At 36.5% G+C, this 27,340-nt stretch overlaps 1 protein-coding gene and 2 pseudogenes across 1 annotated transcript; 2 read left to right on the top strand and 1 right to left on the bottom strand.

Moving 5' to 3' along the window:
- Positions 1 to 78: 78 nt before the first annotated feature.
- On the bottom strand, positions 79 to 1,034 carry LOC147286976 (uncharacterized). Its single transcript, XM_086241641.1, has one exon. The coding sequence runs from the start codon at positions 977 to 979 to the stop codon at positions 368 to 370; it is 612 nt and encodes a 203-aa protein (XP_086097767.1). The 5' UTR covers positions 980 to 1,034; the 3' UTR covers positions 79 to 367.
- A 17,143-nt stretch (positions 1,035 to 18,177) lies between these two features.
- Positions 18,178 to 19,753, top strand: LOC147286975 (putative UPF0481 protein At3g02645 pseudogene; annotated as a pseudogene).
- A 4,807-nt stretch (positions 19,754 to 24,560) lies between these two features.
- On the top strand, positions 24,561 to 26,252 carry LOC147286974 (putative UPF0481 protein At3g02645 pseudogene; annotated as a pseudogene).
- The last annotated feature ends 1,088 nt before the right edge of the window (positions 26,253 to 27,340 follow it).

Below are 27,340 nucleotides of genomic sequence, written 5' to 3'. Positions count from 1 at the left end.
AAAAAAACAAAATCAAAATATGAACATATTCAGAGCACAATACAATTTACTAACCCACAATCTGAATCTCAACTCACCATAAAAAATCTGGATTATTTTCAAACACCCAAATTCAAATTGAAAGAATAATTCGTTCGGTAAAATCAAATTTACAAATTGGTCTAAAAAATTTTAATCCAATAATTCCTAATATTGGCAACAACAAAAAAATTGTTCATCTACGTTACTATCATCCCATTCTTCACAAAAAAAACTGGTGAACGATTCCTGAGTTAACTCAACAGTTAACTCGCTCCTATGTCCAAACTGCTCCAAACCTTAACTTCGCCAATCACTCTACAAAAAACAGAGAACGAGGAAAAACGGATCAGGACTCGTCGGCTTTGGACATTGCGGAGAGCCGGCTCGGCTTGGGGCGGAAGTCGGCTCGGCGCCGCTGGTGGTGCGAAGAGGGTCTGATCAGCGCCGCCAGAGCTCTCTTCACCAAGTCACCTTCCACTCCTCCGATCCTCACCAGAGAGTTCTTCATCGCCGACCTCCTGTAGTTGAGCCTGATACTCGAGTGGTACGACGACGACGCCGTTTGGGTGTTCGAGTGATGAGCGGTACGTGGCGAGTTCTTGTGGAGGGCGCAGCGGAAGGAGCCGGGGTGCGTGGTAGGGGAACACAGGCACGCCTTCTTAGGAGCGGAGGCGGTGGTGTTGTTCGTGGTGTTGGCGAACTGGTTCCTGAACGAAATAGAACGGCCGGGAGAGCTCGGGCGGTCGATCGCGAAGCGTACGGACGAGGAGGAGGAAGGGGAGGGCGTGTGGGCGCTGTACATGGCGAGGCGCGTGGGGGAGGATGAGCGGGAGAAGAATGTGGAGGAGGCGGAGGACGCGAAGCCCGTAGAAGAAGAGGAGGAAAACAACGGCTGGGATCTGCGACAGGTGTACGTGTCCGATCTTGTTCTCGACGACGACGACGACGTTACCGCCATTGTCGTACAGTTTGAGTCGGTTTTGTTTTTTGAAGAAAGAAAGCAAGAGTTCGAATTTGAGCTGAGGGTTTGGTAAAAACCTAGAGAGAGTGGAGGAGGGTATAAATAGGTGTTTCGAAGAGGGGATGGGTGAGTTGTAATTTCAAGGTGTTTCCGAGGGGGATTAGGATTTGTTGTTTTTGCGGGGGTTCGGGCGGGAGAGCGGCCCCTTGGTTCGTGGAGAAACCGCCAAACCGAAACGTCATGAGTTAGGGTTTCGCTTTCCGGGTCGGATTAGGAAAACCTGTGGGCTCATCAGTAACTAAACCCCACGCGCCCAACTGCCCAACAACTTTACGGTGTATCTATACAAAAAATGATTTGTGTACAAAAAATAATTTGTGTATAATTTGTGTACAAAAAATAACTTTACCGTATATGTAATTTACGGTGTACAAATTTGCCCAACAAGTTGATAATATATATAATGAATAATGCTATACTTACCACATTCTTATACCACATTTTTATATCATCTGACGTGTCGTTACTTTATTGGACAAAGTTTTTCTTTTCCTTTTTGGATTTTTTTTTAATTTTTAGTATCCAATGTATAAATGTCATGTAAGTTGCCATATAAGGTGGTATGAAATTATGGTATAAAAATGTAGTATATGTAGCACTACTGTATATATAATTTGTGTATTTTCTCATTTACTTGATTTTACACTGTTTTAAATTTTAAACTCACCTAAATTATAATATATATACAATTATTAATATCTAAAATTTTAAATTTTAAATCCTTACCCTTAATAATTGTATATGTAATATAATTTGAGAAATTTGTAATACGATGTTGTTATATGACTTTATGTATTCAATAGGTTTCACATAAATAAATCTAATCTCTATTAAAAAGATTATATATTGTGATTAATTATAACAATAGCAATTCGTATTAGAGTATTAGTACTAAAGGCCTTATGAATCCCGTGAAATTCATCAAGTGCTGATAGTGGCGCGTTTGTGTAAGAGAGTGGTCAGCAGAGAGTATCGAGTGTCGAGTGAAGGTTTTGGTCCTTTTGGAATGGCGGGAAAACTATACAGAAACAATTAATATTGAAATCAGCATCATCCATCTATACATATATATTGGTTGATTGAATGATTATCAGTCCGCCCACTGCTTTCCTATCCTTTTCGTATGACCAATCTACATTTCCTACATACCCCTCTTCAATTCTTTGTACACAAAGCCACCAAATCAAATGTTGACCCAGTTAATTTCGGACTTATTTTATTTTTCATATTATTGTCCAGTTTCGAACTCGTTCATTAATAAAATATCAAAACGCATTGCACTTTCAATGCCTTGTGAATGAAAATTTTCTCAATGCATAGGGACATAATTAGTGTCTTGCCACGTCACCAAAAAAATAGGAAAGCTTTTTTATTTTCTTGTTTATTGTTAATTTATAGATTTGGACCACTTTTTCATTTATTTGTTGTATTCTTTTTCATGGTGGTGATAGAATACCGATTATTAAAAATGTAAAATTTTACCTTACATTATATTTTGGTATTGGTTTTTTTACTTATTGTCAATTAATTTTAATTTAAATGTTTTAACTTTTCATAATATAAGAGCATATAACTCATGTGTTAGGACTAATAACCACATATTATTCTACGTCATTCAATATAAATTATACACTCATTTAGCTCAAGTCATATTACATGCGACTATGTGAGGAAAAATATATATATTTATAATAACTTTTACATAGATTTTTACATTACGCATTTAGAATTTAGAGGAAATAAGAATGAGAGTCAAACTCTTACTAATACATAACTACATGATAGTGCGTGTTTTACCATTGCAGCTATTATAAGCCTCTCAAATTCCGAAGCTAAGTAATTTATTAAACACACCAACAATTTGACACGTAATATTGAGGATTAATCCTTATGCCGGCCATAAGTTTTTGTTGCAGTGATGTTTGTTATTTGAAAATATTTTCCTATGATTGTTGAAATTTTGGGTACTAGCATGGAAATATAACTAAATTCTTGAATTTTCAATATCGAAAAATACGTGTATACACATAGACATGTATTTACTAACTATTAATTGAATTAGACAGTGTGAGTGCGATGTGTGTATATAATATACAAAAAAAATTTATATATTAATTTAGATAGATGCTATCTAAATGGTCATTAGCATTTTTTGGCCAGGAAATGATGGATAAATGGTCATTAGCTTTAAAAATACATATTTAAATTTATTTGAGACTATAGTCTAATCGTTTATTGCAGTGGAATGGATTTTGGAAGTTTTTTGGGCCAACTGACATTGGGCCGCCTAAAGACAACCTGCGCTTACTTGTTCCGAGCTGGTACTTGGGGCCGGTTTGACAACAAAGCTGCCGGGGTTTGGTCTTATATTATTAAAAAACGATCGGAGTTTTGACTTACGTGCCGACCAGTGGCACTGAGGTGACAAGGTGGCATGCCACGTGTCATTCGGCTTGTTTGTTCTCTGTCGACACAATGACACCAGGTGGCTCTCGTTCGAGGGGCCCACTGCTTTTTTTCACATCATCTGCTAACAAAGTGCGAAGTGCGAAGTGCGAAGTGCGAACCTCTTTAGTCTTTACTCCTTAGTTTATATTCTCATTCTTTTTCTTTTAGTTAGTTAACTTAGTTCACGTGGTATATGTAGATGGCTTATATGAAACTAATTGTTTAAGTTATATTCAGTCTTTAGATGATAAATGATGTGTCAATATACATACTGGGACGGATCCGTGACATTTTATTTTTGACATAAATTTTAACATTAATTTTTGAGGAAATTACAGATTTGGTCCACTTATTTTATACCTAGTTCAATTTTGGTCCACGATCTTTTTTAAGTTCTGTTTTGGTCCACTAATTGTTTTATTTGTTCAATAAAGGTCCAGATTTGTGACTTTAAATCTTTTGGGTTGTGTTTTCTTCAATTATAATTGAAGTATAAGTTATATTTCATCATTTCTTAGTCATAAAAACAAATTTGGAGTATTATAATCTAAGAGAATTGAGATTTGGTGAAATTTGAAAAATTGGCAGTTTTGGGTACCCTACTTTAGGGTCAATTATCTTGAGTTTTAGAACTCCAATTTGAATGATCTTTATATGGTTGTAAAGAAGAAATGCATAGCTTTAAAACAAGTATATATTTGCTGAATTTGGGTGAGATTTGATAGGGTAAAAAGCAGGCCAAATTTGAGAAAACAAATCTGGACCTTTATTGAACAAGTGAAACAATTAATGGACCAAAACAGAACTTGAAAAAAATTGTGGACCAAAATTGAACTAGGTATAAAATAATTGGACTAAATCTGTAATTTCCTCTTAATTTTTAATAGGGCTCATTTTATATAGGATTTTAAAGATTCGAATTGTCTATTTTTTAGGTTTTGATTAAAGGATTATTTTTACAAAAAATTAAGTAAATAAGAAATCATTTACTTACAAAGATTAAATAGTCAACAAAATAAACACTTGAAATGTTGATCATTTAATCTTATATGGTAAATAATTTTTTATTTACCTAATTTTTTACAAGGATGATCCCTTAATGAAGACCTAAAAAATAGATAATTTGGATTGTTGAAATCTTATATGTAATGAGCCCCATTGAAATTTGTGTAAAAAATATGATACCATGGATGCTTCTCCATACATATATATCGATATTTATTTATGGTAAATTGTTGAGAGACAGAATTGTATATTGGAAAATTAAGACTTTGTATGACAATATATAAGATTAGGGCGAAGCTATTCCTTCCCCCCAATATTTTTCAACCCCTTTAAAGTATATTTGACAGAATAATGAATTTGAATAGAGAGTTTGAATAATTAAGCATTTGGCCCCCCACTCCCGATAAATGATGCTTTGTGTTTTGTTTTTGGCCCTCCAAATTTCAAAATATGGCTCTGCTCCTATATAAGATCTTGAGTTTTTTCACTCATTCCTAATTGGTTTTTGGTTAAATGCTTTAATTTTTTTTATAATATCAAATTAGACAATTTATGTGCTGGGTCAAACGACTATAAGTATTCTCACATTAAGTGTATCACTTAATATACGTTGTGGCTTTTACTGATATATTTGATGAACCAAATAAAAAAGTCTAGAGCATAATTAGATTTAGATCGAAACAAAGGCATATCGATCAAGGGTGTTTCAGCATTAAACTAGCCATCTTCGTTCTGTAATGGTATATAATATATACAGAAAGGTACGTAGTCACGCATCAAAGAATCTATTAGTGGCTAGCTCTGTGAGGTTAGTGTTGGTGGATCAAATTCTAATACAATATTTTTCAATACACAATGTTTTGATTGTGCCCTTTGAGTGATTCATTTTTGAATTAATTTCCAGAAGACCAAGACGTATGGCTGTCCATATATATCAAACAATTTTTAAGCAGACTTATGGGAAATGACCAACAACTTGAGTCCTGCATGATTTTAACATGGTGCGGATTTGATGTCAAAAGAATATTTCAGTTTTGTTTAATATATAGTGACTTTAATGGGACCCTCTTCTAGAATTATGATGGGTCCTCACCTCATAGTTTGATCGCATTGACTAGTCAAAAATTCAAAATTGACCATATGGTTTCAGGGGCAACATTAAATTGACAATTTTTTAGTTGATCAAACCCGAATTGCTTCAGGAAAAGGCAAGTACTTATCATATATATGCTTGTAGATTACATTCTGATTAAGCCTTTGTAGTTAGTTCAAGTGGTAGGAATAGGTAAGGTAAGGGTTAAAATTAGGATAGGTCAATGGTTCAATTTTATCCAATATATGTAACAAAAAAAAGAAAAGAAATGATTACAGTTTGATCTCAAATCTGTCTTATATGGGTTCAAGTGACTCTAAACCTTTGTTTGATAATTAAGTGATGAGTGAGTTTAGTTAGCCTCAATTGCCAACACACATTTAAGTGTGGATGACTATAAATTGTTAAAGAGGTGGTTGATTTCCAGGAAAATTTGTTAGTTTGATATATATTATTGACAAATTTTTTAACAGTTTAAGTTTTTGAAGTATGGTGATTATCTAACTTGGTATAAGAGTTTAGAAGATTCTGAGTTTGAATCTTCTATCTTCCAATTATGTCTGTCAGTATATATCCATTCTTCATGTACAAATTGGAACGATTATTGTTAGTCACTGCATTTCTCTTGAGCAATCGCTAATTCTTAAGAAATAGTCATTTTGATTTATAACTCTTTTTTTGTTTTTTTGGGAATTCAGTAGAAAGGAGAGATCACAAAATTTGAACTAGCTTATAATGGGTGTAGGTAATTAAAACCCTTTCTCTGGAACTAGATTTCCCTACTATAAGACAAGAATGATGAGTGGAGTTGTATTCTTGATTTCATGTTTGTCCCTTCATTAACAGCTTCATTCCCCATATAGTTGGAAAAACGCACTCCTCTTATTACAGCCACACAAATGTAGTTTTTGTTTTTATTTTCTTTAAAGAAAAAAAAAAAAAAAAAAAGTGTGCGTGCATGCTATATTAATACTGCCTATAGGCCTATATCATAACATGACTGCTACGAACATTGCATTGCATACCTAGTCATTTTGGAAGTTCGTTTTTTATACGGTATAAACACAACCACATCTGAGTCTCTGACAATAAAAAATCTATATTTTTATAGTAAAAAAGTTAATTCATCAAGATTAAAAGATAAAAAATATAAAAATAAAAGCACCTTAATAGCAATTAGAGTTCGTGTAGAAGATTAATGTTCCTCCAATATCATTCATTCTAGAGTTACATATATCCATAATTGAGGCATACTAGAAAGAAGCATTACATCAAAGAAGTAATGATTCGTATTAAAGAATTTAAATTCTTTCTAGAGTTTTACACATATCCACCAAGTAGTGTTTGGAGGAGGGTTCAAACACTACTGCTAAAAAGAGTTAAATGTCTTCAATATGCAAAATGCCCAAATTTGAACTAGTTTTAAAAATTTCTCTAGTGCTCTGTTCATAGAATTAAAACCATACGTATTTGAATAGAGAACTGGGTAAACAACAAAACTTTCTCAAGCACCTTTTCTTGACGCCATGAATTAGGACCAGAAGAAGGAAATTAAACATTAAAAATATTTGGATCATCCTAAAAGCAGTAATTTATATTTATATTTTTGAGACAATTAATAGCAATATATTAATCCAAAAACTTCAATTAATTAATGGATCAATATATGGGCATCATCATATCATTGATGTCCATGGATCATATATTATGATACACAAAACCTGGTGGGCCTTGGCTTGAAATTCCTCCTCCTTTGAAGGTGATGGCTAGAGGGCTTGAGGATCTGCATCAGAAAGGCCTTGAGAAGCTCAGCTCTGGAGTTGTTGCTCATCACCATCATCATCATCATATTCTTCTTCACCTTCATGGACTGGTTATTTATAACATGGACTCCTGTTGTACCACTACCACCACTTGATGAGGATTTGTTTGAAACTGATCTGCAGGGTGGACCCCTGTGAAGGCTGCACCTGAATGAGCCTGGGTGTGTGGTAGGAGAACATAGACATGTACGAGAAGAAGAAGAAGAAGAAGAAGAAGAAGAAGAAGAAGAAGAAGAAGAAGAAGAAGAAGATGAGCTTTGGTTTGCCATTGGTGTGTGCAATTGCATGTGCTTAGTCTCTGACTCTCTCAGTGTTGTTTTATTAACTCTGTCAGCTGCTTCCCTATTAAGCTAGCTAACCCATTAGCAAAAGGCCGGGGTTGGGTTTGCCTTTTCTCTTTTCTAAGGAAATAATTAGTTGCCAAATATACCCTTGTCTTTGTTTCGATTTAAATCTCTATCTATATATTTGGGCACTTTATGTATAACTTTCAAATAATAGCACCACCATATTAATTTATTTAATATTTTTCTTCAAAACTCATGCTCTGGCTCAGTGCCACTTTGCCTATATCATTTTATTTCGAAACTCTTCTTCCTTTGTCTGTCTTCAATTTCTAATCCAAGTAATTTTTTTTTTTTTTTTTAAGAAATTTAAAGCCCTATTAGAAATTTAAAGGTTCGCCCATTTCGTTTGGTAATAAAGCTCAAAAGCATATTACAACAGTTAACTAATCAACGATTTGGTTTAGAAGTCAAAAATAGCCAGTCAAGACAATCAGATGATCTAGATCCTATATGATTATCTTGTTAAATTCCTAGTTTATATGGGTTTTCTTGTAATTATAGGAATAGATGTATTTGCTATTTAGACCCTCACTTGTACAGGTATAAATACCTTTTTTATGTGATTAATGAAATGCTGAAATTATTAAACCCTAAACACGTTGTTTGACATGGTATCAGAGCCACCCAAACTCCTATTCGTCAGACTTAGGTTTTTGGTGGTGTGTTAGGGTTGATCTTGATCTGTTTTCTTGTTCCTTACGTGGGAATCTCTGTGTAAATCCTTATTGCTGTGTGCATGGGATTAATCTTGCTCTATTGTTTGTTCCTTGCGTGACTTTGGTATCCACCTGCTTGCTGAGGAAAAAACAACTATCAGTTTTTTTTTCTGTACCTATCTTCATCAGCCCAGTACGGTAGCTTGCTGCTGGCAGACGAAAGATCACTGAGCCCAGACGACGACGACTCACCGCCTCCACGACTCACTGCCCAGACGAAGACGACGACGCCGCCGCCATCCAGGGACGACGACCATTCTTGCCTTGCTGCGACGCCGTCTTCTCTTGCTGCGCCACCGTCGATCTCCTGTTTGCAACGCCGCTGCCCAGACGACGACGACGATTTGCGGAGTCGATTGTTCTTTCTACCTGCAGTGCCGCGACCCCAGCAACGCCAGCAGCGACGCCAGCGACTGCTTGCCCGACGCGACGCTGACCTGCTGCCCGCGACGCCACCTGCTGCCCGCGACGCCACCTGCTGCCGTCGTTCTCTCCTGCTTGCATCCAGGGACGACGACGCCGCCCAGAGAACGACGCCGCCGGCATCACAGGGACGCCGTTAATCTTTCCTGCTGCTGTGTGCGTCGATTCTTACTCCTCGCTGCTGCTGTGACTTGCTTTCTGCCTTGTTCCGCTGCTACAAATCAGTTTTTTGGTATTAGTTTTTATTTGGTTCCGCTGCCATTTTTGCTATTTGCTATTTGGTATTAGAATTGCTATTTGCCATATTTGAATTGCTATTGGGTATCATGGCCGACTCTTCCAAGATTGATGGCAAGAAGGCTGAATTGAGTACACCTCCTACACTTCCTCCGGTTACTTTTAATGACTCAGTCATCACTCCAGAAAAGCTTGATGGCACAAACTATGGAGAGTGGGCTTTAAATGCACAGAATAAGATCCGAGGCCGGAAACGCTGGGGTTTAGTTTCAGGTTCACATCCTATGCCTACAGATCGTGATTCACCTGAATTTGAGGCCTAGGAAGATGAAAATTGCATGGTTAAGTCTTGGCTCTTGGATGCAATGACCAAAGATGTGCGTTCATTGTTCATTCGTATGGCGACAGCCAAGGAGATATGGGACGCTCTCAAGAGGCAGTATTCTGTGAGTCAGGATGGTTCCAAGGCTTATTCCCTCCATTGTCAGGTTATCTCCACTCGTCAAAATGGTCGAACTATTATTGAATATTATGGTATATTGCAGAAACTTTGGCAGGAGGTGGATGCAATTCAACCTTGTCCTATGGAATGTTCGAGAGATATTGGGTTGTATAATGATATTGTTAGTGCTAATCGGTTATATGCTTTTCTGGCTGGACTTGATTCGCATTTGGATAGTGTTAGAGGAAGGATTCTTGCTACCTCTCCTCTGCCTGATCTTCGTACTGCTTATGCTACAGTGTGTGCTGAAGCTAATCGCCAGGATGTCATGCTTGGTGGTCCTAATAATACTAGTATGGCCATGGTGGCCAGACCCTCCAGTGGTAACCGGTTCGGGACTAGAAAGAATGAGACTCGGAAATGTACTCATTGTAATGGTACCAACCATGTGGTAGAAAAGTGTTTTCAACTTCATGGGTATCCGGAATGGCATCCGAAAGGCATGAAGGCATCTCCAGGGGACTCTCCTTTTAAGGCTACCCAACCGGCTCCTAAGGGAAATTTGGTCAATACTTCTATTTTTGCTGCTAAGTCAGGTATATCTTATTGTGCTTTGCGTACTCCTGCTATTTCTTGTTCAAATACATGGATAATTGACACAGGTGCCACCGATCATATGACTTGTGATAGATATGCATTCCAATCCTTGTCATCTAGTAGTCCTAAACCATTCATTACTAATGCCAATGGTGTGTCTTCTCCAGTCCTTGGCATTGGAACTGTGTCTGTTTCGTCTCTTACCTTGTTTAATACCTTGTTTGTTCCGTCCTTAAATTGCAATTTATTGTCTGTTAGTCAACTAACTGCATCTCGTGGTTGTGTTGTTGTTTTCTTTCCTACTCACTGTATTTTTCAGGATATTCATACCAAGGAGAGGATTGGCAGTGGTAGGAGAGATGGGGACTTGTACTATCTGGATGGTGATACTTTAGGTCTGGATGGTGTAGGTCAGGCTCATCATGTTAGTGGTGCTCAGTTAGTTGCGAATAAGAAGAAGATCTGGCTCTGGCATCAGCGGTTGGGTCATCCTTCGTTTAGTTATCTAAAGCGGTTATTTCCCTCATTGTTTCGTGGTTGTAATTTCCAGGATTTCCAATGTGAAACTTGTGTGTTGGCTAAGAGTCACCGAATAGTGTTTTCTTCTAATGATAATAAATGTGGAATTCCTTTTGGTTTGGTTCACTCTGATGTTTGGGGACCTGCCCCTCTTTCTACTTGTAATGGCGTTCGATGGTTTGTCACGTTCATAGATGATTGCACGCGTATGACCTGGATTTATTTTCTTCATAATAAAAGTGATGTATGTGAAGTATTCCAATTGTTCCATCAGATGGTGAAAACGCAGTTCAATCATTCGATTCGTATTCTCCGCTCGGATAATGGTGGCGAATATGTTAACAAAGGATTGACAGATTACTTTGGTTTACATGGCATTATCCATCAGACATCTTGTTCTTATTCTCCCCAACAGAATGGGGTGGCTGAACGGAAGAATAGACACTTACTAGAGATTGCTCGATCATTGTTGATTGGTGGTCGGGTACCGACCTTCTTATGGGGCGATGCCCTTAGCTCAGCCGTGTACTTAATTAACCGCACTCCATCTAGTGTTCTCGATTTTCGGCGCCCATTGGATGTCCTTGCTGATTCTTGTGAGCTTCCGTCTATTTTGCATTTGGAACCTCGAGTGTTTGGCTGCGTTGTGTATGTCCATTTACATGGGCACCAACGTACCAAGTTGGAGCCCCGGGCTTTGAAATGTGTATTTGTTGGCTATGGTCGTGCTACTAAAGGGTACAAGTGCTATCATCCTCCGTCTCGTCGGTTCCATGTCTCTATGGATGTTACATTTCATGAGGAACAATTGTTTTATGAGTGTTCCGCACCTTCCCTTCAGGGGGAGAACGTTGGTGAAGGGACGAATGCCATAGATATGGAGTTTTTCAATGGTTTCAGGTTACAGGACAAAAAGGACGAGCAATGTAGTATCGAGCGCTCAGTGGGTACGGTGGGTGAAATACCTCCTCTGGTAGATCAATCTTGCTTACCTACAGACTCGGCGGTGCAGTGTGATAGTGATCTTTCTGATGATAGTACAACTCTCAGTCCTCATACTTCACCACTGATACAATCTTCTCCAGAGGCGTCTCATGAGGTACATCCTATTTCCCCTTCTTTTTCTGATGATTTGAGTATCCAATCTGAGTCTGAGCCTGACACCTCTAGGTATAAGCTTCCACATAGGTCAACCCGAGGTATTCCACCTACATCTTATGAACCAGATCCTAACGCCAAAGCCAAATACTCTATAAATAGTCATATGTCTTCGCATAGGCTATCCGAGTCATATAAGTCATTTGTGCATCAATTATCTTCTGTATCTGTCCCAAGAAATTTGCAGGATGCTTTAGCAGATTCAAGATGGACTAAGGCAATGGCAGAAGAAATGGAGGCATTGGTGAAAAATGAGACTTGGGAGTTGGTTCAGTTACCTAAAGGGAAGAAACCTGTGGGATGCAGATGGGTCTATGCGGTTAAACATAGAGCTGATGGTTCCATAGAGAGGTATAAAGCTCGGTTGGTTGCCAAGGGGTACACTCAGTCGTATGGAGTTGACTATCAGGAGACATTTGCTCCAGTAGCAAAGTTGAATACTGTGAGGGTGTTGTTGTCTCTAGCTGCTAATCTGGAGTGGCCTCTTCTTCAGTTTGATGTCAAGAATGCATTCTTGCATGGCGACCTTGAAGAAGAGGTCTATATGGATCCTTCTCCTGGAATTCCTGAACTAGAACAGTCAGGTATGGTGTGCAGGCTAAGAAAGGCATTGTATGGCCTAAAGCAATCACCTAGAGCCTGGTTTGGACGGTTCTCCAAGTCTATGAAAGCTGCAGGCTATAAACAAAGTAATTCAGACCATACACTATTCATTAAACGAAGAGGTAACAAGCGTACTGTACTCATTATATATGTGGATGATATGGTTTTGACAGGAGATGATCAGGAGGAGATGGCCTTGCTACAGACTTACCTGGCTTCTGAGTTTGAGATGAAAGAATTAGGTAACCTGAAGTATTTCCTTGGGATTGAAGTAGCGAGATCTTCACATGGAATTCTTTTGTCCCAGAGAAAGTATGTCCTTGATCTCTTGACAGAAACAGGTATGCTTGCTTGTAAGCCTGCTGCAACTCCTATTGAGCAGAACCATAAGTTGTTTGAAAGCTACAATTCTGCTCCGACTGACAGAGGAAGATATCAAAGACTTGTGGGAAGATTAATTTATCTAGCTCACACTCGACCGGATATTGCCTATGCTGTTAATGTGGTGAGTCAGTTCATGCATGACCCACGGAAATTACTTATGGATGGAGTTGAACGTATCTTGAGGTATCTGAAATCCGCACCGGGTAAAGGGTTGTTATTTAGTAAACATGACCATTTGGATGTTATTGGGTTTACAGATGCTGATTGGGCAGGATCAGCAGATGATAGAAGGTCTACAGCTGGGTATTTCACCTTTGTTGGTGGTAATTTAGTTACTTGGCGAAGTAAGAAACAACAGGTGGTGTCTAGATCCAGTGCCGAAGCGGAGTACCGAGGTATGGCAAATGGTATTTGTGAGCTCCTGTGGCTAAGGAGGTTGTTGATAGATTTGGGGTATAAACCCAAGGTCGCTATGAAGTTATTTTGTGATAATAAATCTGCGATTGAGATTGCTCATAATCCGGTTCAACACGATCGTACGAAGCACGTGGAAATTGATCGTCATTTCATTAAGGAGAAATTAGAGGCTAAGATTGTTGAGTTCCCTTTTGTGAAATCTGAAGACCAGCTGGCTGATGTTCTTACCAAGGCTGTGTCGAGTAGGATATTTGATTATTCACTTATCAAGTTGGGCATGTGTGATGTTTATGCACCAACTTGAGGGGGAGTGTTAAATTCCTAGTTTATATGAGTTTTCTTGTAATTATAGGAATAGATGTATTTGCTATTTAGACCCTCACTTGTACAGGTATAAATACCTTTTTTATGTGATTAATGAAATGCTGAAATTATTAAACCCTAAACACGTTGTTTGACATATCTTGTATTGCAAAGGACTTTAAAAATCAAATTCCAGCAAAACATGTAAGAATTAGACGTGAGAGATCTGTTGTATACAACATTTCTTAGAAAAGAGTTTTCCTTTGACAGAGAAACTCATTAATTAACACCTGGTGATTATGCAAAAATAATTTTCTTCAGTTTTTCTTGAAATTATACAAAAATAATCAATCACCAAGATTTCAATATTGACAAATGTGATTTGTGTATGAATTGATGTCATGGTATGTATAGTCAATTATTATCAATAAAAGGCGATTAATGCACATACATACATATCCTAGAAAGAAACTAAAGAAGGTCCACGCAAGTCAAATTAAAGAAATAATTTGAACTTATCTCAAACTATTAATGCCATTTTTTCTTTTTCAAATTCAGTTATATACCAAACATGATCATTTATGCTTAGGAAATATGTTATATTAAATTGAGTGGGCTCGATCTAATGAAAAATTTAAAAATATACATTTTTTATATATACATTTGTACATTGAAACTTGTATTACTAAACATATAGTAAGCTTTCTTTGCCTCATTGAAACTAGCTAGACTTATCTTTTACCTATGTTTTATCGAGAAATTATTTTGTGTAACTGATACACCGCAATATGGTGTAACCAATCTAACGTGTCATAATATGGGTGGATGTTATTAATATCATACCTTACTAATATAAATATATCGTCCAATAATACATTTACATGTTAAATTGGTTATACCACGTGGTAATTATCAAATACACTTAATAATTTTTCTTTTCTTTCTTCCTTTTATTGTTGATTATTGGTTAATGAGTCATTATCAATATGATGTATCTCAGATCAAATGGTCTAGATTAGTACCACAAAAATGGCGAAATATATTCAATCAACACCGTATGGTTCAAAATAAAGATTTATGTGATTCATATGAAAAAGATCAATTAATTCATTACGAAAAACAAAATAATTTTGAAACGGATTCATTACTGAAAGGAGCTGATTAAGAGACATTTCTCACAACACACCACTTTACTTAATAAGAGGATGTTATCCCCCATGCATGTTAAATATTATTTAAATAGTAAATAAAAAAATTCTTCTATATATTATATTAAAAGGTGAGAAATGGAAATTTCTCCTACCGATCATCCATTTGCATGTCTTGGCAAGCACTAGTGAAAAGGGAACATAAGTTTTGAAAGTTAGTTTCCCATAAAAAATAAGACCATCGAAATGGAAAGGATTCCTGAAAAATTAAATTGAATAAAGGTAAGCTCTAGAACACTTTCGCCATGGCCATGAGTCATCACAGTTTTGTTTTTTGTTACACTTTTCCTTTGGTCGGTTGGGATTGTGGTCACTTTTGTCATATATATTAACAGAGGGCCCACCAATCTGTGATCCAAATCGCGTTATCTAACTTATTCTAAGCAAAAGATGTGCGAAAGAGCTTGACAAATGTGTGGACTTTCTGGGCACGCACTTGCCTATTCTGACTGAACCAGTGACACTTCACCAACACCTAGAAAACAAACAACTAGAATTTGATCTCTCTCTCTCTCTCTCTCTCTCTCTCTCTCTCTCTCTCTCTCTCATTTTTAGTTACAAAACCTGGGACTCTTTAATGTTTTATGTCGACTAGTAGGTTCCAGCAAAAATGTTCCATTATTAATTTCGTGAGCACATTACCAAGGTTTTAACATTTGATTCTGGAAAAGAAGAAATTTTTTTACAACGTTTAAGTCATATATGTCGCTAGATGCAAATTATAAATGAATTAGCATACTTTCTATGAGATATATATATATATATATATAATATGGGTAATCCACTACTTTAACAAAAATAATTTCACACATTGTCACTTAATGAGTCTAATGTTTGGTTTGGCTAAATTCTGTTGGACTTAAGTGATTAAGTTGAAAACAATACTAGTAGATTAATATTAGTAATGGACTTGCGTTGGTTTGTTGGGAAAAAAGGACTATCAAATCCCATGGTTTGACAGTGAGGTAACATATATCCACTTAATAACTCAATGTTGATATTCATTTATTCGATCTAAGACAATTCTATTTGGTCAACAATTCGATCGTAACACATTCTTGTCTGCCAAAATTTTCTATAAGAAGGTGCCTCCAACCTTGCCAAAATGGATACAAATAAGAACCTTGCTTTGGGTAATTAATCTAACTGTGCATGGTCAATAGTTGTCAAGTTGTTGATATATGTAGATCTCATAATGAGTCTAGCAACGACTAACACAAGGGGAGCATATACTTGTTACATAGAATTTTTACTCCACTTAGTACACTTTCTTAGCATCTTCATGCATTCAGTGGAATCCAATCACATTTTTGAGTATAGACTTCCCTAACTTATTGTCATGTGTTCAAAGTTTATTATTCATTATACTTAAAGGGAAAAATTTATAAACATGACACATACTTTGATGGTTGTTTCATTTCAGGACATTAATTTTGATTCGTGTTAATGAATGACACATACTTTTATTTTGTATCAATTAAGGATCCTGTTTTATCTCAATTTTGACCCGACATTGGACTCATCAAAACTCCAAACAAATTTAACAAACTTATACTTGGTTTAAAGCTATGCATCTTCTCTTTACAACCATATAAAGATCACTTAAATTGGACATCTATAACTCCAGATAATTGCTCAAAAGTAGGGTATTCAAAACTGTCCAATCGGACCTCTGGAAAAAAATTTGGAAAATCGGACAGTTTTTGGGTACCTCTACTTTGTAGCCGATTATTTGGAGTTGTAAAGATCCGATTCAGGTAATTTTTATATGGTTGTAAAGAGGAGATGCATATCTTTAAACCTAGTATAATTTTTATGAATTTGGTGGAGTTTTGATGAGTCCAACGCCAGACCAAAGTTGAGATAAAAATTGAAAAAAACATGGTCCTTAATTGACACAAAATGAAAATATGTGTCATTCATTAACACAAAGCAAAATTAATGTCCTAAAATGAAATAACTATCAAACTATGTGTCATGTTTGTAATTTTTTTCTTATACTTAATAATCTTTGTGGTGAGTAGTAGCGGGACTGGACCATGATTGAGCATCTCTAGTAGTAACCCGATTTCTTAGCTATATTTGAGTTAAAATAGCTAGAAAATCATTTAGCTAATCACTTTTAAGTGGTTCCTTAACAATACTCTCTATTTTAACAAATCATGATTTTTTAAAATTATTTTTTACTCAGGATTTAATAATTTAATTTTGGTTCAAACTCAACTATGCTTGAAAAGGTATAAAATATTGAGGTACTCGCATTTGGAGAGCCAAAAAGCGACTCTCTAAAATAGGATATAGAGTCTCTACTTGATTTTTCTGGCTTCACTCTCTATTTTAGCTAAGTCGCTTTTTAGGAGTCTCTTGGATATGCTTATATTTCAGTAGGTTTGATCAGGTGCGGACGTTCGCACTGTACGAACATCTCACACCGAGAGCTCGGCCTATATACACTGAGCACTCAGTGTGAGACGTTCACACTTGAATAAAATTCTATATTTCAGATTGTGTTAAATAATTTAGTGGGCCTAACTTGGAGGGCTGAGGCTAGTTAAGGCTGGGCCTAAAATGGGCTTTTGTTGTGGGCTATGGACTGTTGGAGTTTACTTTTAATATGTAAAATTATTTTTTAATTGAGATTAATATCATTTTGCTCATTAGACTATTACATTTGTATCAGTTTAGTTTCCATACTTCTAATTTAGAAAATTAAGCACTCTAGACTTTTTCAATTTTGCCAATTGAGGTTGTTCTGTCAATTTACACATTTTTCATCCAAATTCCTGTTTGCATAGCACCATGTGCCAATTATGTGGGGTCCCTTTTTAGTTTTTTAGAGCAAAATGGTCCCTTCCATTTAGATTTTACCATTTTTCCTTCATGCACAATTTTTCTCTCCTTTATTTCCCGTTAAATTTAAATGAAAAATGTGTAAATTGACGGAATGACCTCAATTGGAAAAATTGAAAAAGTCAAATTTCTTAATTTTCTAAATTAAAAGTCTGGAGACTAAACTGATATAAGTGTAATAATCTTGGAAGCAAAATGACATTAATCCTTTTTAAATTTGATTTCAATATACGTTTTCGAAGTGCCCAAGATTGTGTGTTTTCAATATGCAAAATGTTTTGCTGAAGAAACTTCTCTTTGCAAGGTATTGAACTTACTCCTGGTATGGACTTCTTACTTGCTAAGTTTGTTAATGTCTGTCTGTTACATGGAAAAGTCAGCGTTAACGTCGGAATAGTGAAAATCATAGTCCCTTTCTAACACCATTTCATATTCTTTCTCAATACGTACACCAAAGTCCAACCCAAAAGTTCATCAATGGACTTTGAGATCTGGCAACGGGGGATGCCGATGATCAAACCATCAACGAGACGCCGACGACTATCCTTAAGCTTCACCTCAAATGAAGCATATTGGATCTTGCTGGATCTTGCTGGTACTCCCTGTTTCCATTTTCAGTGTCCCCAAGACCCTTCTAGCCAGTGATCCAGATTCCTATGTCCCTCAACAAGTTGCAATTGGTCCATACCATTATTGGCGTCCTGAGCTCTATGAGATGGAGAGGTACAAAGTGGCTGCAGCCAAAAGATTCCAAAAGCAGCTCCAAAGCCTCAAGTTCCAAGACCTTGTTGACGAATTGACAAAGCACGAGCCAAGAATTCGAGCTTACTACCACAAGTACTTGGACTTCAATGGTGAGACTTTGGGGTGGATGATGGCCATTGATGCCTCGTTTCTCCTTGAGTACCCAAAGTCCATGCCATCCAAGAAGGGACGGTCTTGAGAAGAGTTTCCTCAAGAATGTCGCACTTGGTGGACTATGCAGGAACAAAGTCAGCACACCATGCAATTGTCAGGGACTTGGTCATGCTTGAGAATCAAATCCCACTATTCGTGTTGCGAAAAATGTTGGAATTTCAATTCCCATCATTGGAATCCACCGACGACATGCTGCTTTCGATGATGATGGGGTTATGCAAAGAGCTTTCGCCGTTCAAGATGATGGAACTAGACCTTCAAAAGATTGTGCTCTCAGAACGTGCACACATGCTAGACTTCTTGTACCACATGATCACTCCCAAATTGGAAGGTGGATCGTCCGAAAATGTGGAAGTTGAAGAAGATGGCGAAGAAGAAGGTACACCACACGAGGAAATATTTTTGGTTAAATCGAGTTATGTGAAACGATTTTTGGAGGAGTTATGGAAGGTGCTCTCGAAAATAAACAGAGGCCCAATACGTGTCGTAAATAAAATTTTATCTCGACCTGTGAAAGTGATCTTTAAGCTGCCATGGACAATCCTCGATCTCCAACCTTCCTGGATTTTCATTTTTGAAAGCACCAGTTGAGATCAAACCCGAAGACGAAAATTCGAGCAACAACATCAGCAAGCCGCCGTTGGTGGAAGAGATTTCCATCCCTTGTGTGTCAGAGCTCGTCAAATCCGGGGTCTATTTCTCGCGTACAGCCGATGGTAGCATTTCAAGCATCCGTTTTGATGCTAAAACAGTCAAATTTTACCTCCCAAGCACAAGCTTGGATGTGAACACACAAGTGATCTTGAGGAACTTGGTGGCATATGAAGCATCAAACGCATCAGGGCCGTTGGTTTTTACTCGTTACACAGAATTAATGAATGGGATTATAGACACTGAGGAGGATGTGAAGTTGCTTAGGGAAAAAGGTATCATTTTGAACCATTTGAAAAGTGATGAAGAAGCGGCCAATCTGTGGAATGGGATGAGCGAGTCCATTCGATTGACCAAAGTACGTGCCATTCTTGGATAAGGCCACTGAAGATGTGAACAAGTATTACAGTAGTACGTGGAAGGTCAGAATAGTAAGATCCTTGAAGGCTTGTGTGTTTGGTTCCTGCCAATTTCTAGCTCTGCTGGCTGCCGTGTTGCTCTTGCTCTTGACAGTTGAATACTACTTCGATCGTGATTTAGCTTTATCAATTTCCTTGTGTTTTTGCTAGTTGAAACCTCTTAGTTTGATCGATCTTCCGGTATTTCTCTATTTGTTTTTATCTTACTTTTAAATTTGATATACACATTGATTGGATTGAAATAAATAAACATAGCTACGACAGAGAATCTATTTCTCTTTATTTGTCATTGCAAATGAGAAAAAATGATTTGGTGTGCTTTATTACTTTAGTTATATTTTCAAGGGTGGGTTTCAATGATCAAAATATTGTAGTGATTTTATTTGTTAATGGTTTGATTCTTTCTTCTTTTTTTCTCTTTCTTTGTTTTTCCTTATTGAGAATATTAGTGATTGTAATGATGGCATGAACCACATGATTGTTTTATTTATATGTCAATGATTTTAACTATTATCTTCATTTATCGGGCACAGAAAAATTTTATTTTATCGATAATTCGTAACACATTGTTGTATATCCAAACTTTTTTATCGATAATTCGTAACACATTGTTGTATATCCAAACTTTCTATTAGAAGGTGCCTCAAACCTTGCCAAAATGGATACCAGAACTTAGATTTGGATAATCAAATTACACATGAATGGTTGGTAGTTGTTAGTGGTTGACATATGTAGATCTCACAATGAGTCTCACATACACTAATGATTGACACATAGAAGTATACATATGTTACATTAAAGTTTTACTCTACTTAATTAATACACTTTTTAAGCATAATCTTATTAATTCATTGTAATACAATTACGTTTGTGACTATAGAGTTCCTAACTTATTATTATGTGTTTAGAGTTTATTATTCATTATACTTAAATGATCTTTATGGTAAGTAAGAACTCCATTTCTCAGCAAAATCTATGTTAAAATAGCTAGAAAATCATTTGAGCTAATCATTTAAGTGGTTACTTACTCTGACAATATTCTCTATTTAATATTTTTTAATTTAAAAAACAATAATTTAATTCTAGTTCAAACTCAAAGTATGCTTGAAAAAGGATAAAATAATAGATAGAGATAGGGATCTCTCTCCTCGCATTTGGAGAAGCGAAAAGCGATTCTCCAAAATGGAGAGGGGGACAGGGAGTCTCTTGAGCTTTATTTTTCTTTCTGCACTCTCTAGTGTATTATTTTTAGCTAAGTGGTTCTTTTAGGAAGTCCCCTGGAGATGCTTAATTGCTCATATTTCGCTCAGCCTGGTTAAGGCTGGGTAGAGGTGTCAAACGGGTCGGGCCGGCCCGAGCACGACACAGCACGGCACGATTAAAATAGGCGCGGCACGGCACGGCACGATTAAATGGGCCGGGCTGGGCCGAAGTTTTTAGCCCATCGGGCACGGCACGGCACGAGCACGACACGGGCCAAGCACGGCACGAGCACGGGCACGAAATGGGCCCGAATTAGGCACGACTATTTTAACATTGTTTTTTCTATTTTTAAAGAACTTTTCAACAAAAATATTCAATTTTCATGAAAAATAATGTTAATATTTAATTATAAATAAGAAAAAATATCATAAGATTAGTTTTATCACCATAAAAAATAAAAATAAAAATAGGTCCGTGGGCCGGCCCGACCCGTTTGACACCTCTAATTCACAGTCTAACAAAATAAATATTTTATGTCAAATTGTGCAGTAGAATACATTACTTTATGATGTAACTTTAATCATTGTTTTTAATGTTAATTAGGGAAGCATCGATCACTGTCATTAATGTTAATAATAAAGTGACCAATGTCCTTTACATTAAGTTTTTATAATAATATCTTTTTGGCTATTTATTAAAGCTATCAAGGATTCTTAAGTAATCTATATAATAACAATAAAAGTGTCACTATTCGGATTTAACTTTTTTATCTGTAGCCCAACACACTATTTACACTCACCTTCAATTTAAAAAATTTAAAAACTTATCAGTATACCCAACATTTTTTCTAAAAATACCTTAACTAAAACCCAACAAACAAACCTAACTTATTCATGCTCTTTATACCCAACAATACATCCAACACCATCACCACCACTCAACGCCAATACCTCACCACCCACCACCCAACACCATCACCCATATATTGCCCTCTACATCAAAAATTTTATTTTATGACTGCAATATATAATTTGAATTCTAGTTGTTTAATGTTGAACTTGAACACAAAGGGGAGAGTTTTGAAATTTTTTTTTTTTTGGATTTTGTTCGGCATTGTTTAACCGAACAAGTATAAGGATGTTCGGCGGCGAACAACCGAACGGGTAGAAGGATGTTCGGCAGCGCACAACCGAATGATTAGAAGGATGTTCGATTGGCAACCACTGAACACCTTTTTTTCTAAATTTTTTAGAAGTGTTCGGTAGTCTATGGCCGAACGGACAATACTATGTTCAGTGCTTTATTGCAGAACGACTCATAAAATGTTCGGCTCTAATGTGCTGAACATGTTGCGATTTCAGTTTTTGAAAATAAGCATTTAGTCTATTAAAACTCAAAGGAATGATGAAAATACTTCATTTAAAGGTTCTCAAATCACAATTTAATCATCCTTTCGTCAATATTAAATTTGTTTGCATCAATATAGAGAGTGTTATAGTGTGTTTAGGATTTTGATTGAGAGTTAAGTTGCGATGTGAGTGAAGAATTGATGTTGGGTATTGAAAAATGTTGGATATAGGTTCAAGTTAATTTAATTTAATTTGAATTAAATTTTTAAGTCCTTGAAGGTCAATTTACATTAGGGTAGAATTGAAAATTATATTTTTATTAAAGTGTTGGAGATAGAAATTAAAAAAGTAGGTCCGAATAGTGGCACCCTAACAATAATGCTAGAGATCCCAAATTATATCCCAAATTTGGATTTCAAATACACATGTCAATGTTTTATTTGTTCTAAAATAAATAATCATTAGGGTGAGCTATGTATGAATCAATGAAATACTGGTACATCATTTGAGATCCAAATTTGGGATACAAATTTAGAATCTCTAGCACTACTCATATACTAAAGCAAATACATAGAGCTGCTAAACGAATCATTCAAAATTTCATAAATTGCCAATGGTTAATTAAATGTCAAGTGAAAAAAAATTATACTTAATAAGGATAATTTTTTTTTTTTTCCAATTAACACGCTGTGTGCGCCAGAATGCTAGTAAAGTATAATCATTCCTTTTCTTTGAGACGGTTTTCTTTCACCTATCACTTTTTCGACAAGTTCGATGGCGAAATATATTGATACAAATGTTATGATATATACATATACAGTCATTCTCTAAAGAGGATGATTGCAAACTTAAAATTTGGGGATGTGTATACAATGACTTAGGGTATACAATGACTTGATTTTTGTATAAGATTGCTTATAGTATGGGCGTATAATTTAGGGACAAATAGGAAAATCCCCTTCAAATTTATATTTCTCCCATTAAAACCCATATATAATTTTTTTTTTTTTTTCATGTCTTAACCCCTTTGACTAGTACTCATCTAATTTTCATATATATATTTCCTAGTCAACGTGTTTTAAAATTCAAATACTGTAAATCTTTTTTATGTCTTCAACCCTATGTCAGACTATTATTCGACTCTTTATTGTTGGTAACTGTTGTTATTATTTCCTAAATCTTTGGTACTTTTAATGCTCATAATTCATTGTTAGGACTTTTATTTTTTTTTTTGAATTTCAAATATGAATTTTTCATAAACTTCTAAACAAACACTAATAATATTAGAAAATATTATGCAATAAGTAGAAATCTACGGAATATATTTCAACGCACCTACACGATAAAATTTCAAGGAATATAATGAACTTATACTATAAAATTTCAAGGAATAAAATGAACTTACACCATAAATAAGTAAATAACCTACAACAACTTACAAAGGAACAAACATTTGTGTAAAAAAGAAAAAAACTAAGGAACCTACATGAATTATTCCATAAGAACTTACATTATCATATTCAATAAGGAACAACATTAGAATTATTTAATAATTAAAGAACCTACATTTAATGAAAATACAATAGCTAATACACCTCCCATATAGACAAAAACAAAAAACAAAAAACAAAAAACAAAAAATGAAAAAACGCATATATCTCAAATAGAAAAAACGCTCATAACTCTAATAAACAAAGCACACATATCTCTAATTAAAAAGAAACTCAGATATCTATTAGTTTCTATATTTAAATATGAACAACCATATTTATAGAAGTTTAATGATAGTCAATTGTAGGAGAGAGAAATCTGAAATCAACATTAATTATATAATGACAAAACTTGTAAATAATATAAAACTCATGGATTAATATTATCCCACGTGGCATAAACTTTTGAATATGGGCTTTATCTATTAAAAAAAAAGCTACTGTTGTTAGACTTTATAAAAAATTAGTTTAATGGGCTAATATCCTAATATCCCTATAATTTATTAAGTTTACGTAGCAGGATTAGAACTCCCTTTACAAAAACAAGGAAGAATGTTAAAAATGTTATGAGGTAGTTAGAACTCGCCTTAGCTTTATAATTTTATAAAATATTATGATGTTCTAACCATAAGAAAAAAGAAAAAGCAAGGACTAGGACTAATTTTAATAGTAGCTTACGTTTCTGGATTGGTATCTAAATGTTGCTTTTCATTATTCTTTCTTAGACAAATTACATGGTATATATATTTTGTCTTTCTATGTTGGTTGAGTTACCTGTTTGTTTTTTCTTTAATTAACTTTTTGGACGAATATATATGTTGGTTAGGCTTTAGGTTATATAACTAACTCACAACTCAAAGCAGCTCAGAAAACTGTCACAAGCACACCAAAAGTTCATCCTAGAACAACACAAACATGTCTACTCTCCAACCAACATGCTCTTCCAAATCATCAAATCCAACCTTCAATGAGCTTCAATGGGTCATTCAAATCCGCAAAACACTTGAGGAAGAGCTTGAGGATGAGAATTATGAAGTCCCTGTTTCCATTTTCAATGTCCCCAAGACCCTTCTAGCCAGTGATCCAGTTTCCTATGTCCCTCAAGAAGTTGCAATTGGTCCATACCATTATTGGCGTCCTGAGCTCTATGAGATGGAGAGGTACAAAGTGGCTGCAGCCAAAAGGTTCCAAAAGCAGCTCCAAAGCCTCAAGTTCCAAGACCTTGTTGACGAATTGACAAAGCTCGAGCCAAGAATTCGAGCTTACTACCACAAGTACTTGGACTTCAATGGTGACACTTTGGGGTGGATGATGGGCATTGATGCCTCGTTTCTCCTTGAGTTCCTTGAAGTCTATGCAATCCAAGAACGGATGGTCTTGACAAGAGTTTCCTCAAGGATGTCACACTTGGTGGACTATGCAGGAACAAAGTCAGCACACCATGCGATTCTCAGGGACTTGGTCATGCTTGAGAATCAAATCCCACTATTCGTGTTGCGAAAAATGTTGGAATTTCAATTCCCATCATTGGAATCCGCCGACGACATGCTGCTTTCGATGATGATGGGGTTATACAAAGAGCTTTCGCCGTTCAAGATGATGGAACTAGACCTGTCAAAGATTGCGGTCTCGGAATGTGCACACTTGGTAGACTTTCTGTACCGCTTGATCACTCCCAAATTGGAAGTTGGACTATCCGAAATTGTGGAAGTTGAAGATGAAGGCGAAGAAGGTACAAACAAGGAAAAATCTTCGGATAACTCGACTTTTGTGAAGCAATTTCTGGAGGAGTTATGGAAGCTGCTATCGAAATTAAACAAAGGTCCGATACGTCTTGTGAAGAACGTACTTTTATCTCGACCTGTGAAAGTTATCTTTAAGCTGCCATGGACAATCCTCTCCAACCTTCCTGGACTTGCAATGTTGAAAACACCAGTTCAGTACTTATTTTCCTCCCAAAGTAAAGAAGAGATCAATCCCGAAGACGAAAATTCGAGCAACAACATCAGCAAGCCACCGTTGGTGGAGGAGATATCCATCCCTTCTGTATCGGAGCTCACCAAATCCGGGGTCCATTTCTTGCGTACAATCGATGGTAGCATTTCAAGCATATCTTTTGATGCTAAAACAGTCACATTTTACCTCCCAAGTACAAGCTTAGATGTGGACACAGAGGTGATCTTGAGGAACTTGGTGGCATATGAAGCATCAAACGCATCAGGGCCGTTGGTTTTCACTCGTTACACAGAATTGATGAATGGGATTATAGACACTGAGGAGGATGTGAAGTTGCTTAGAGAAAAAGGTATCATTCTGAACCGTTTGAAAAGTGATGAAGAAGTGGCCAATCTGTGGAATGGGATGAGCAAGTCCATTCGATTGACCAAAGTGCCATTCTTGGATAAGGCCATTGAAGATGTGAACAAGTATCACAATGGTAGGTGGAAGGTCAAAATAGGAAAATCCTTGAAGGTTTATGTTTATGGTTCCTGGCAATTTCTGGCTCTGCTGGCTACTGTGTTGCTCTTGCTATTGATGGCATTTGAAGCAGTTTGCTCAGTTTATAGCTGCGGTCGCATATTTGGTATCAAGACCTCTACTTCGTGAAACCTTTTAATTTGATATTCGGGTATTTGTTTGCTTGTTTTTTCTTAATTTTGAATCATGTTCATGAATTATAAATTCAAAAGTGCATGAACAAAAAAACGGTAGATTCATAATTTTTGAATTTATAACACATAATTAAGATTGAAACAAATAAAAACAGGTACAATTGATAGAGAATCTATTTTCCTTAATATGTCCTTGTGAAAGAAAAAATGGTTTGGTGTGCTTTCTTACTTTTTTTTTTTTGGCCAAGGGTGTGCTTTCTTACTTTAGTTACATATTCAAGGATGTGTTTTAATGATGAAGTTTGCAGTGATTATTGTTAAATGATTTGATTCTTTCTTCTTCTTTTTTTCGGAATTTTTTTTTTTCTTATTGAGAATATTAGTGATTGTAATGATGGCAAGGGCCACATGATTGTTTTATTTATACGTAACTGGTTTTATCTATGATTCATTATTATGAATTACTTGGCCCCGGCCTTTACTTAAATAATGAAAAGAATAGCTTTATATTTTTACATTCTTTTTTTGACTTTGACTGCTGAAGGAACTCACTCTCTTGACAGTTTTGATTTGCAACTGCTTAACTCCTTTTAAGGAATTGGACTTGCTCTCCTTCTAGGCCCAGGGTCCTGACCGGGTGTTGAATTAGTTTGGATAGCTGGACCAAATCTAATTTATTTTTGGGGGGGGCGGCTATTCCCACCAGCCAAAAATGCTGAGTTCACCACCCCATTAATTTTTTACCCTTTTTTGCCCATTTTGCCCCTACATAAAAAAAAAACCTCACCCTCCAATTTTGGCCGGCCACCCTCTCCGCCGCCTGCGCGACCCACCCAGCCCTCCCTGCCGCCGGTGAGACCCACTCCTCCCCTTCGCCGGTCGACCCCGCCCCTCCCCATCGCCGGCGCGACCCACCCAGCCCTCCCAGCCGCCCGATCTCCCTTCTCTCTCTCTCTTCCCTCTCTCTGCCATCTTCTCTCTCTCCCCTCTATCTGCCTCCCTCCCTCACCGGACCACCATGGGTGGCCGGCGCGACCCCATATACCTCCAGATCGGGGGTGGGGGATGGGTGCGACGGGGGCT

The sequence above is a fragment of the Dryas octopetala genome, chromosome 4 (genome assembly GCF_963921425.1).
Source record: "Dryas octopetala chromosome 4, drDryOcto1.1, whole genome shotgun sequence".
In the NCBI taxonomy this organism is placed as follows: domain Eukaryota; kingdom Viridiplantae; phylum Streptophyta; class Magnoliopsida; order Rosales; family Rosaceae; genus Dryas; species Dryas octopetala.
Note: the sequence above shows the minus strand (reverse complement) of the source record. Positions and strands in the feature narration are given on the sequence as shown.

Coding starts and splice junctions, on each gene's coding strand:
- LOC147286976 (XM_086241641.1), bottom strand. CDS start 979: ATGGCGGTAACGTCGTCGTCGTCGTCGAGAACAAGATCGGACACGTAC.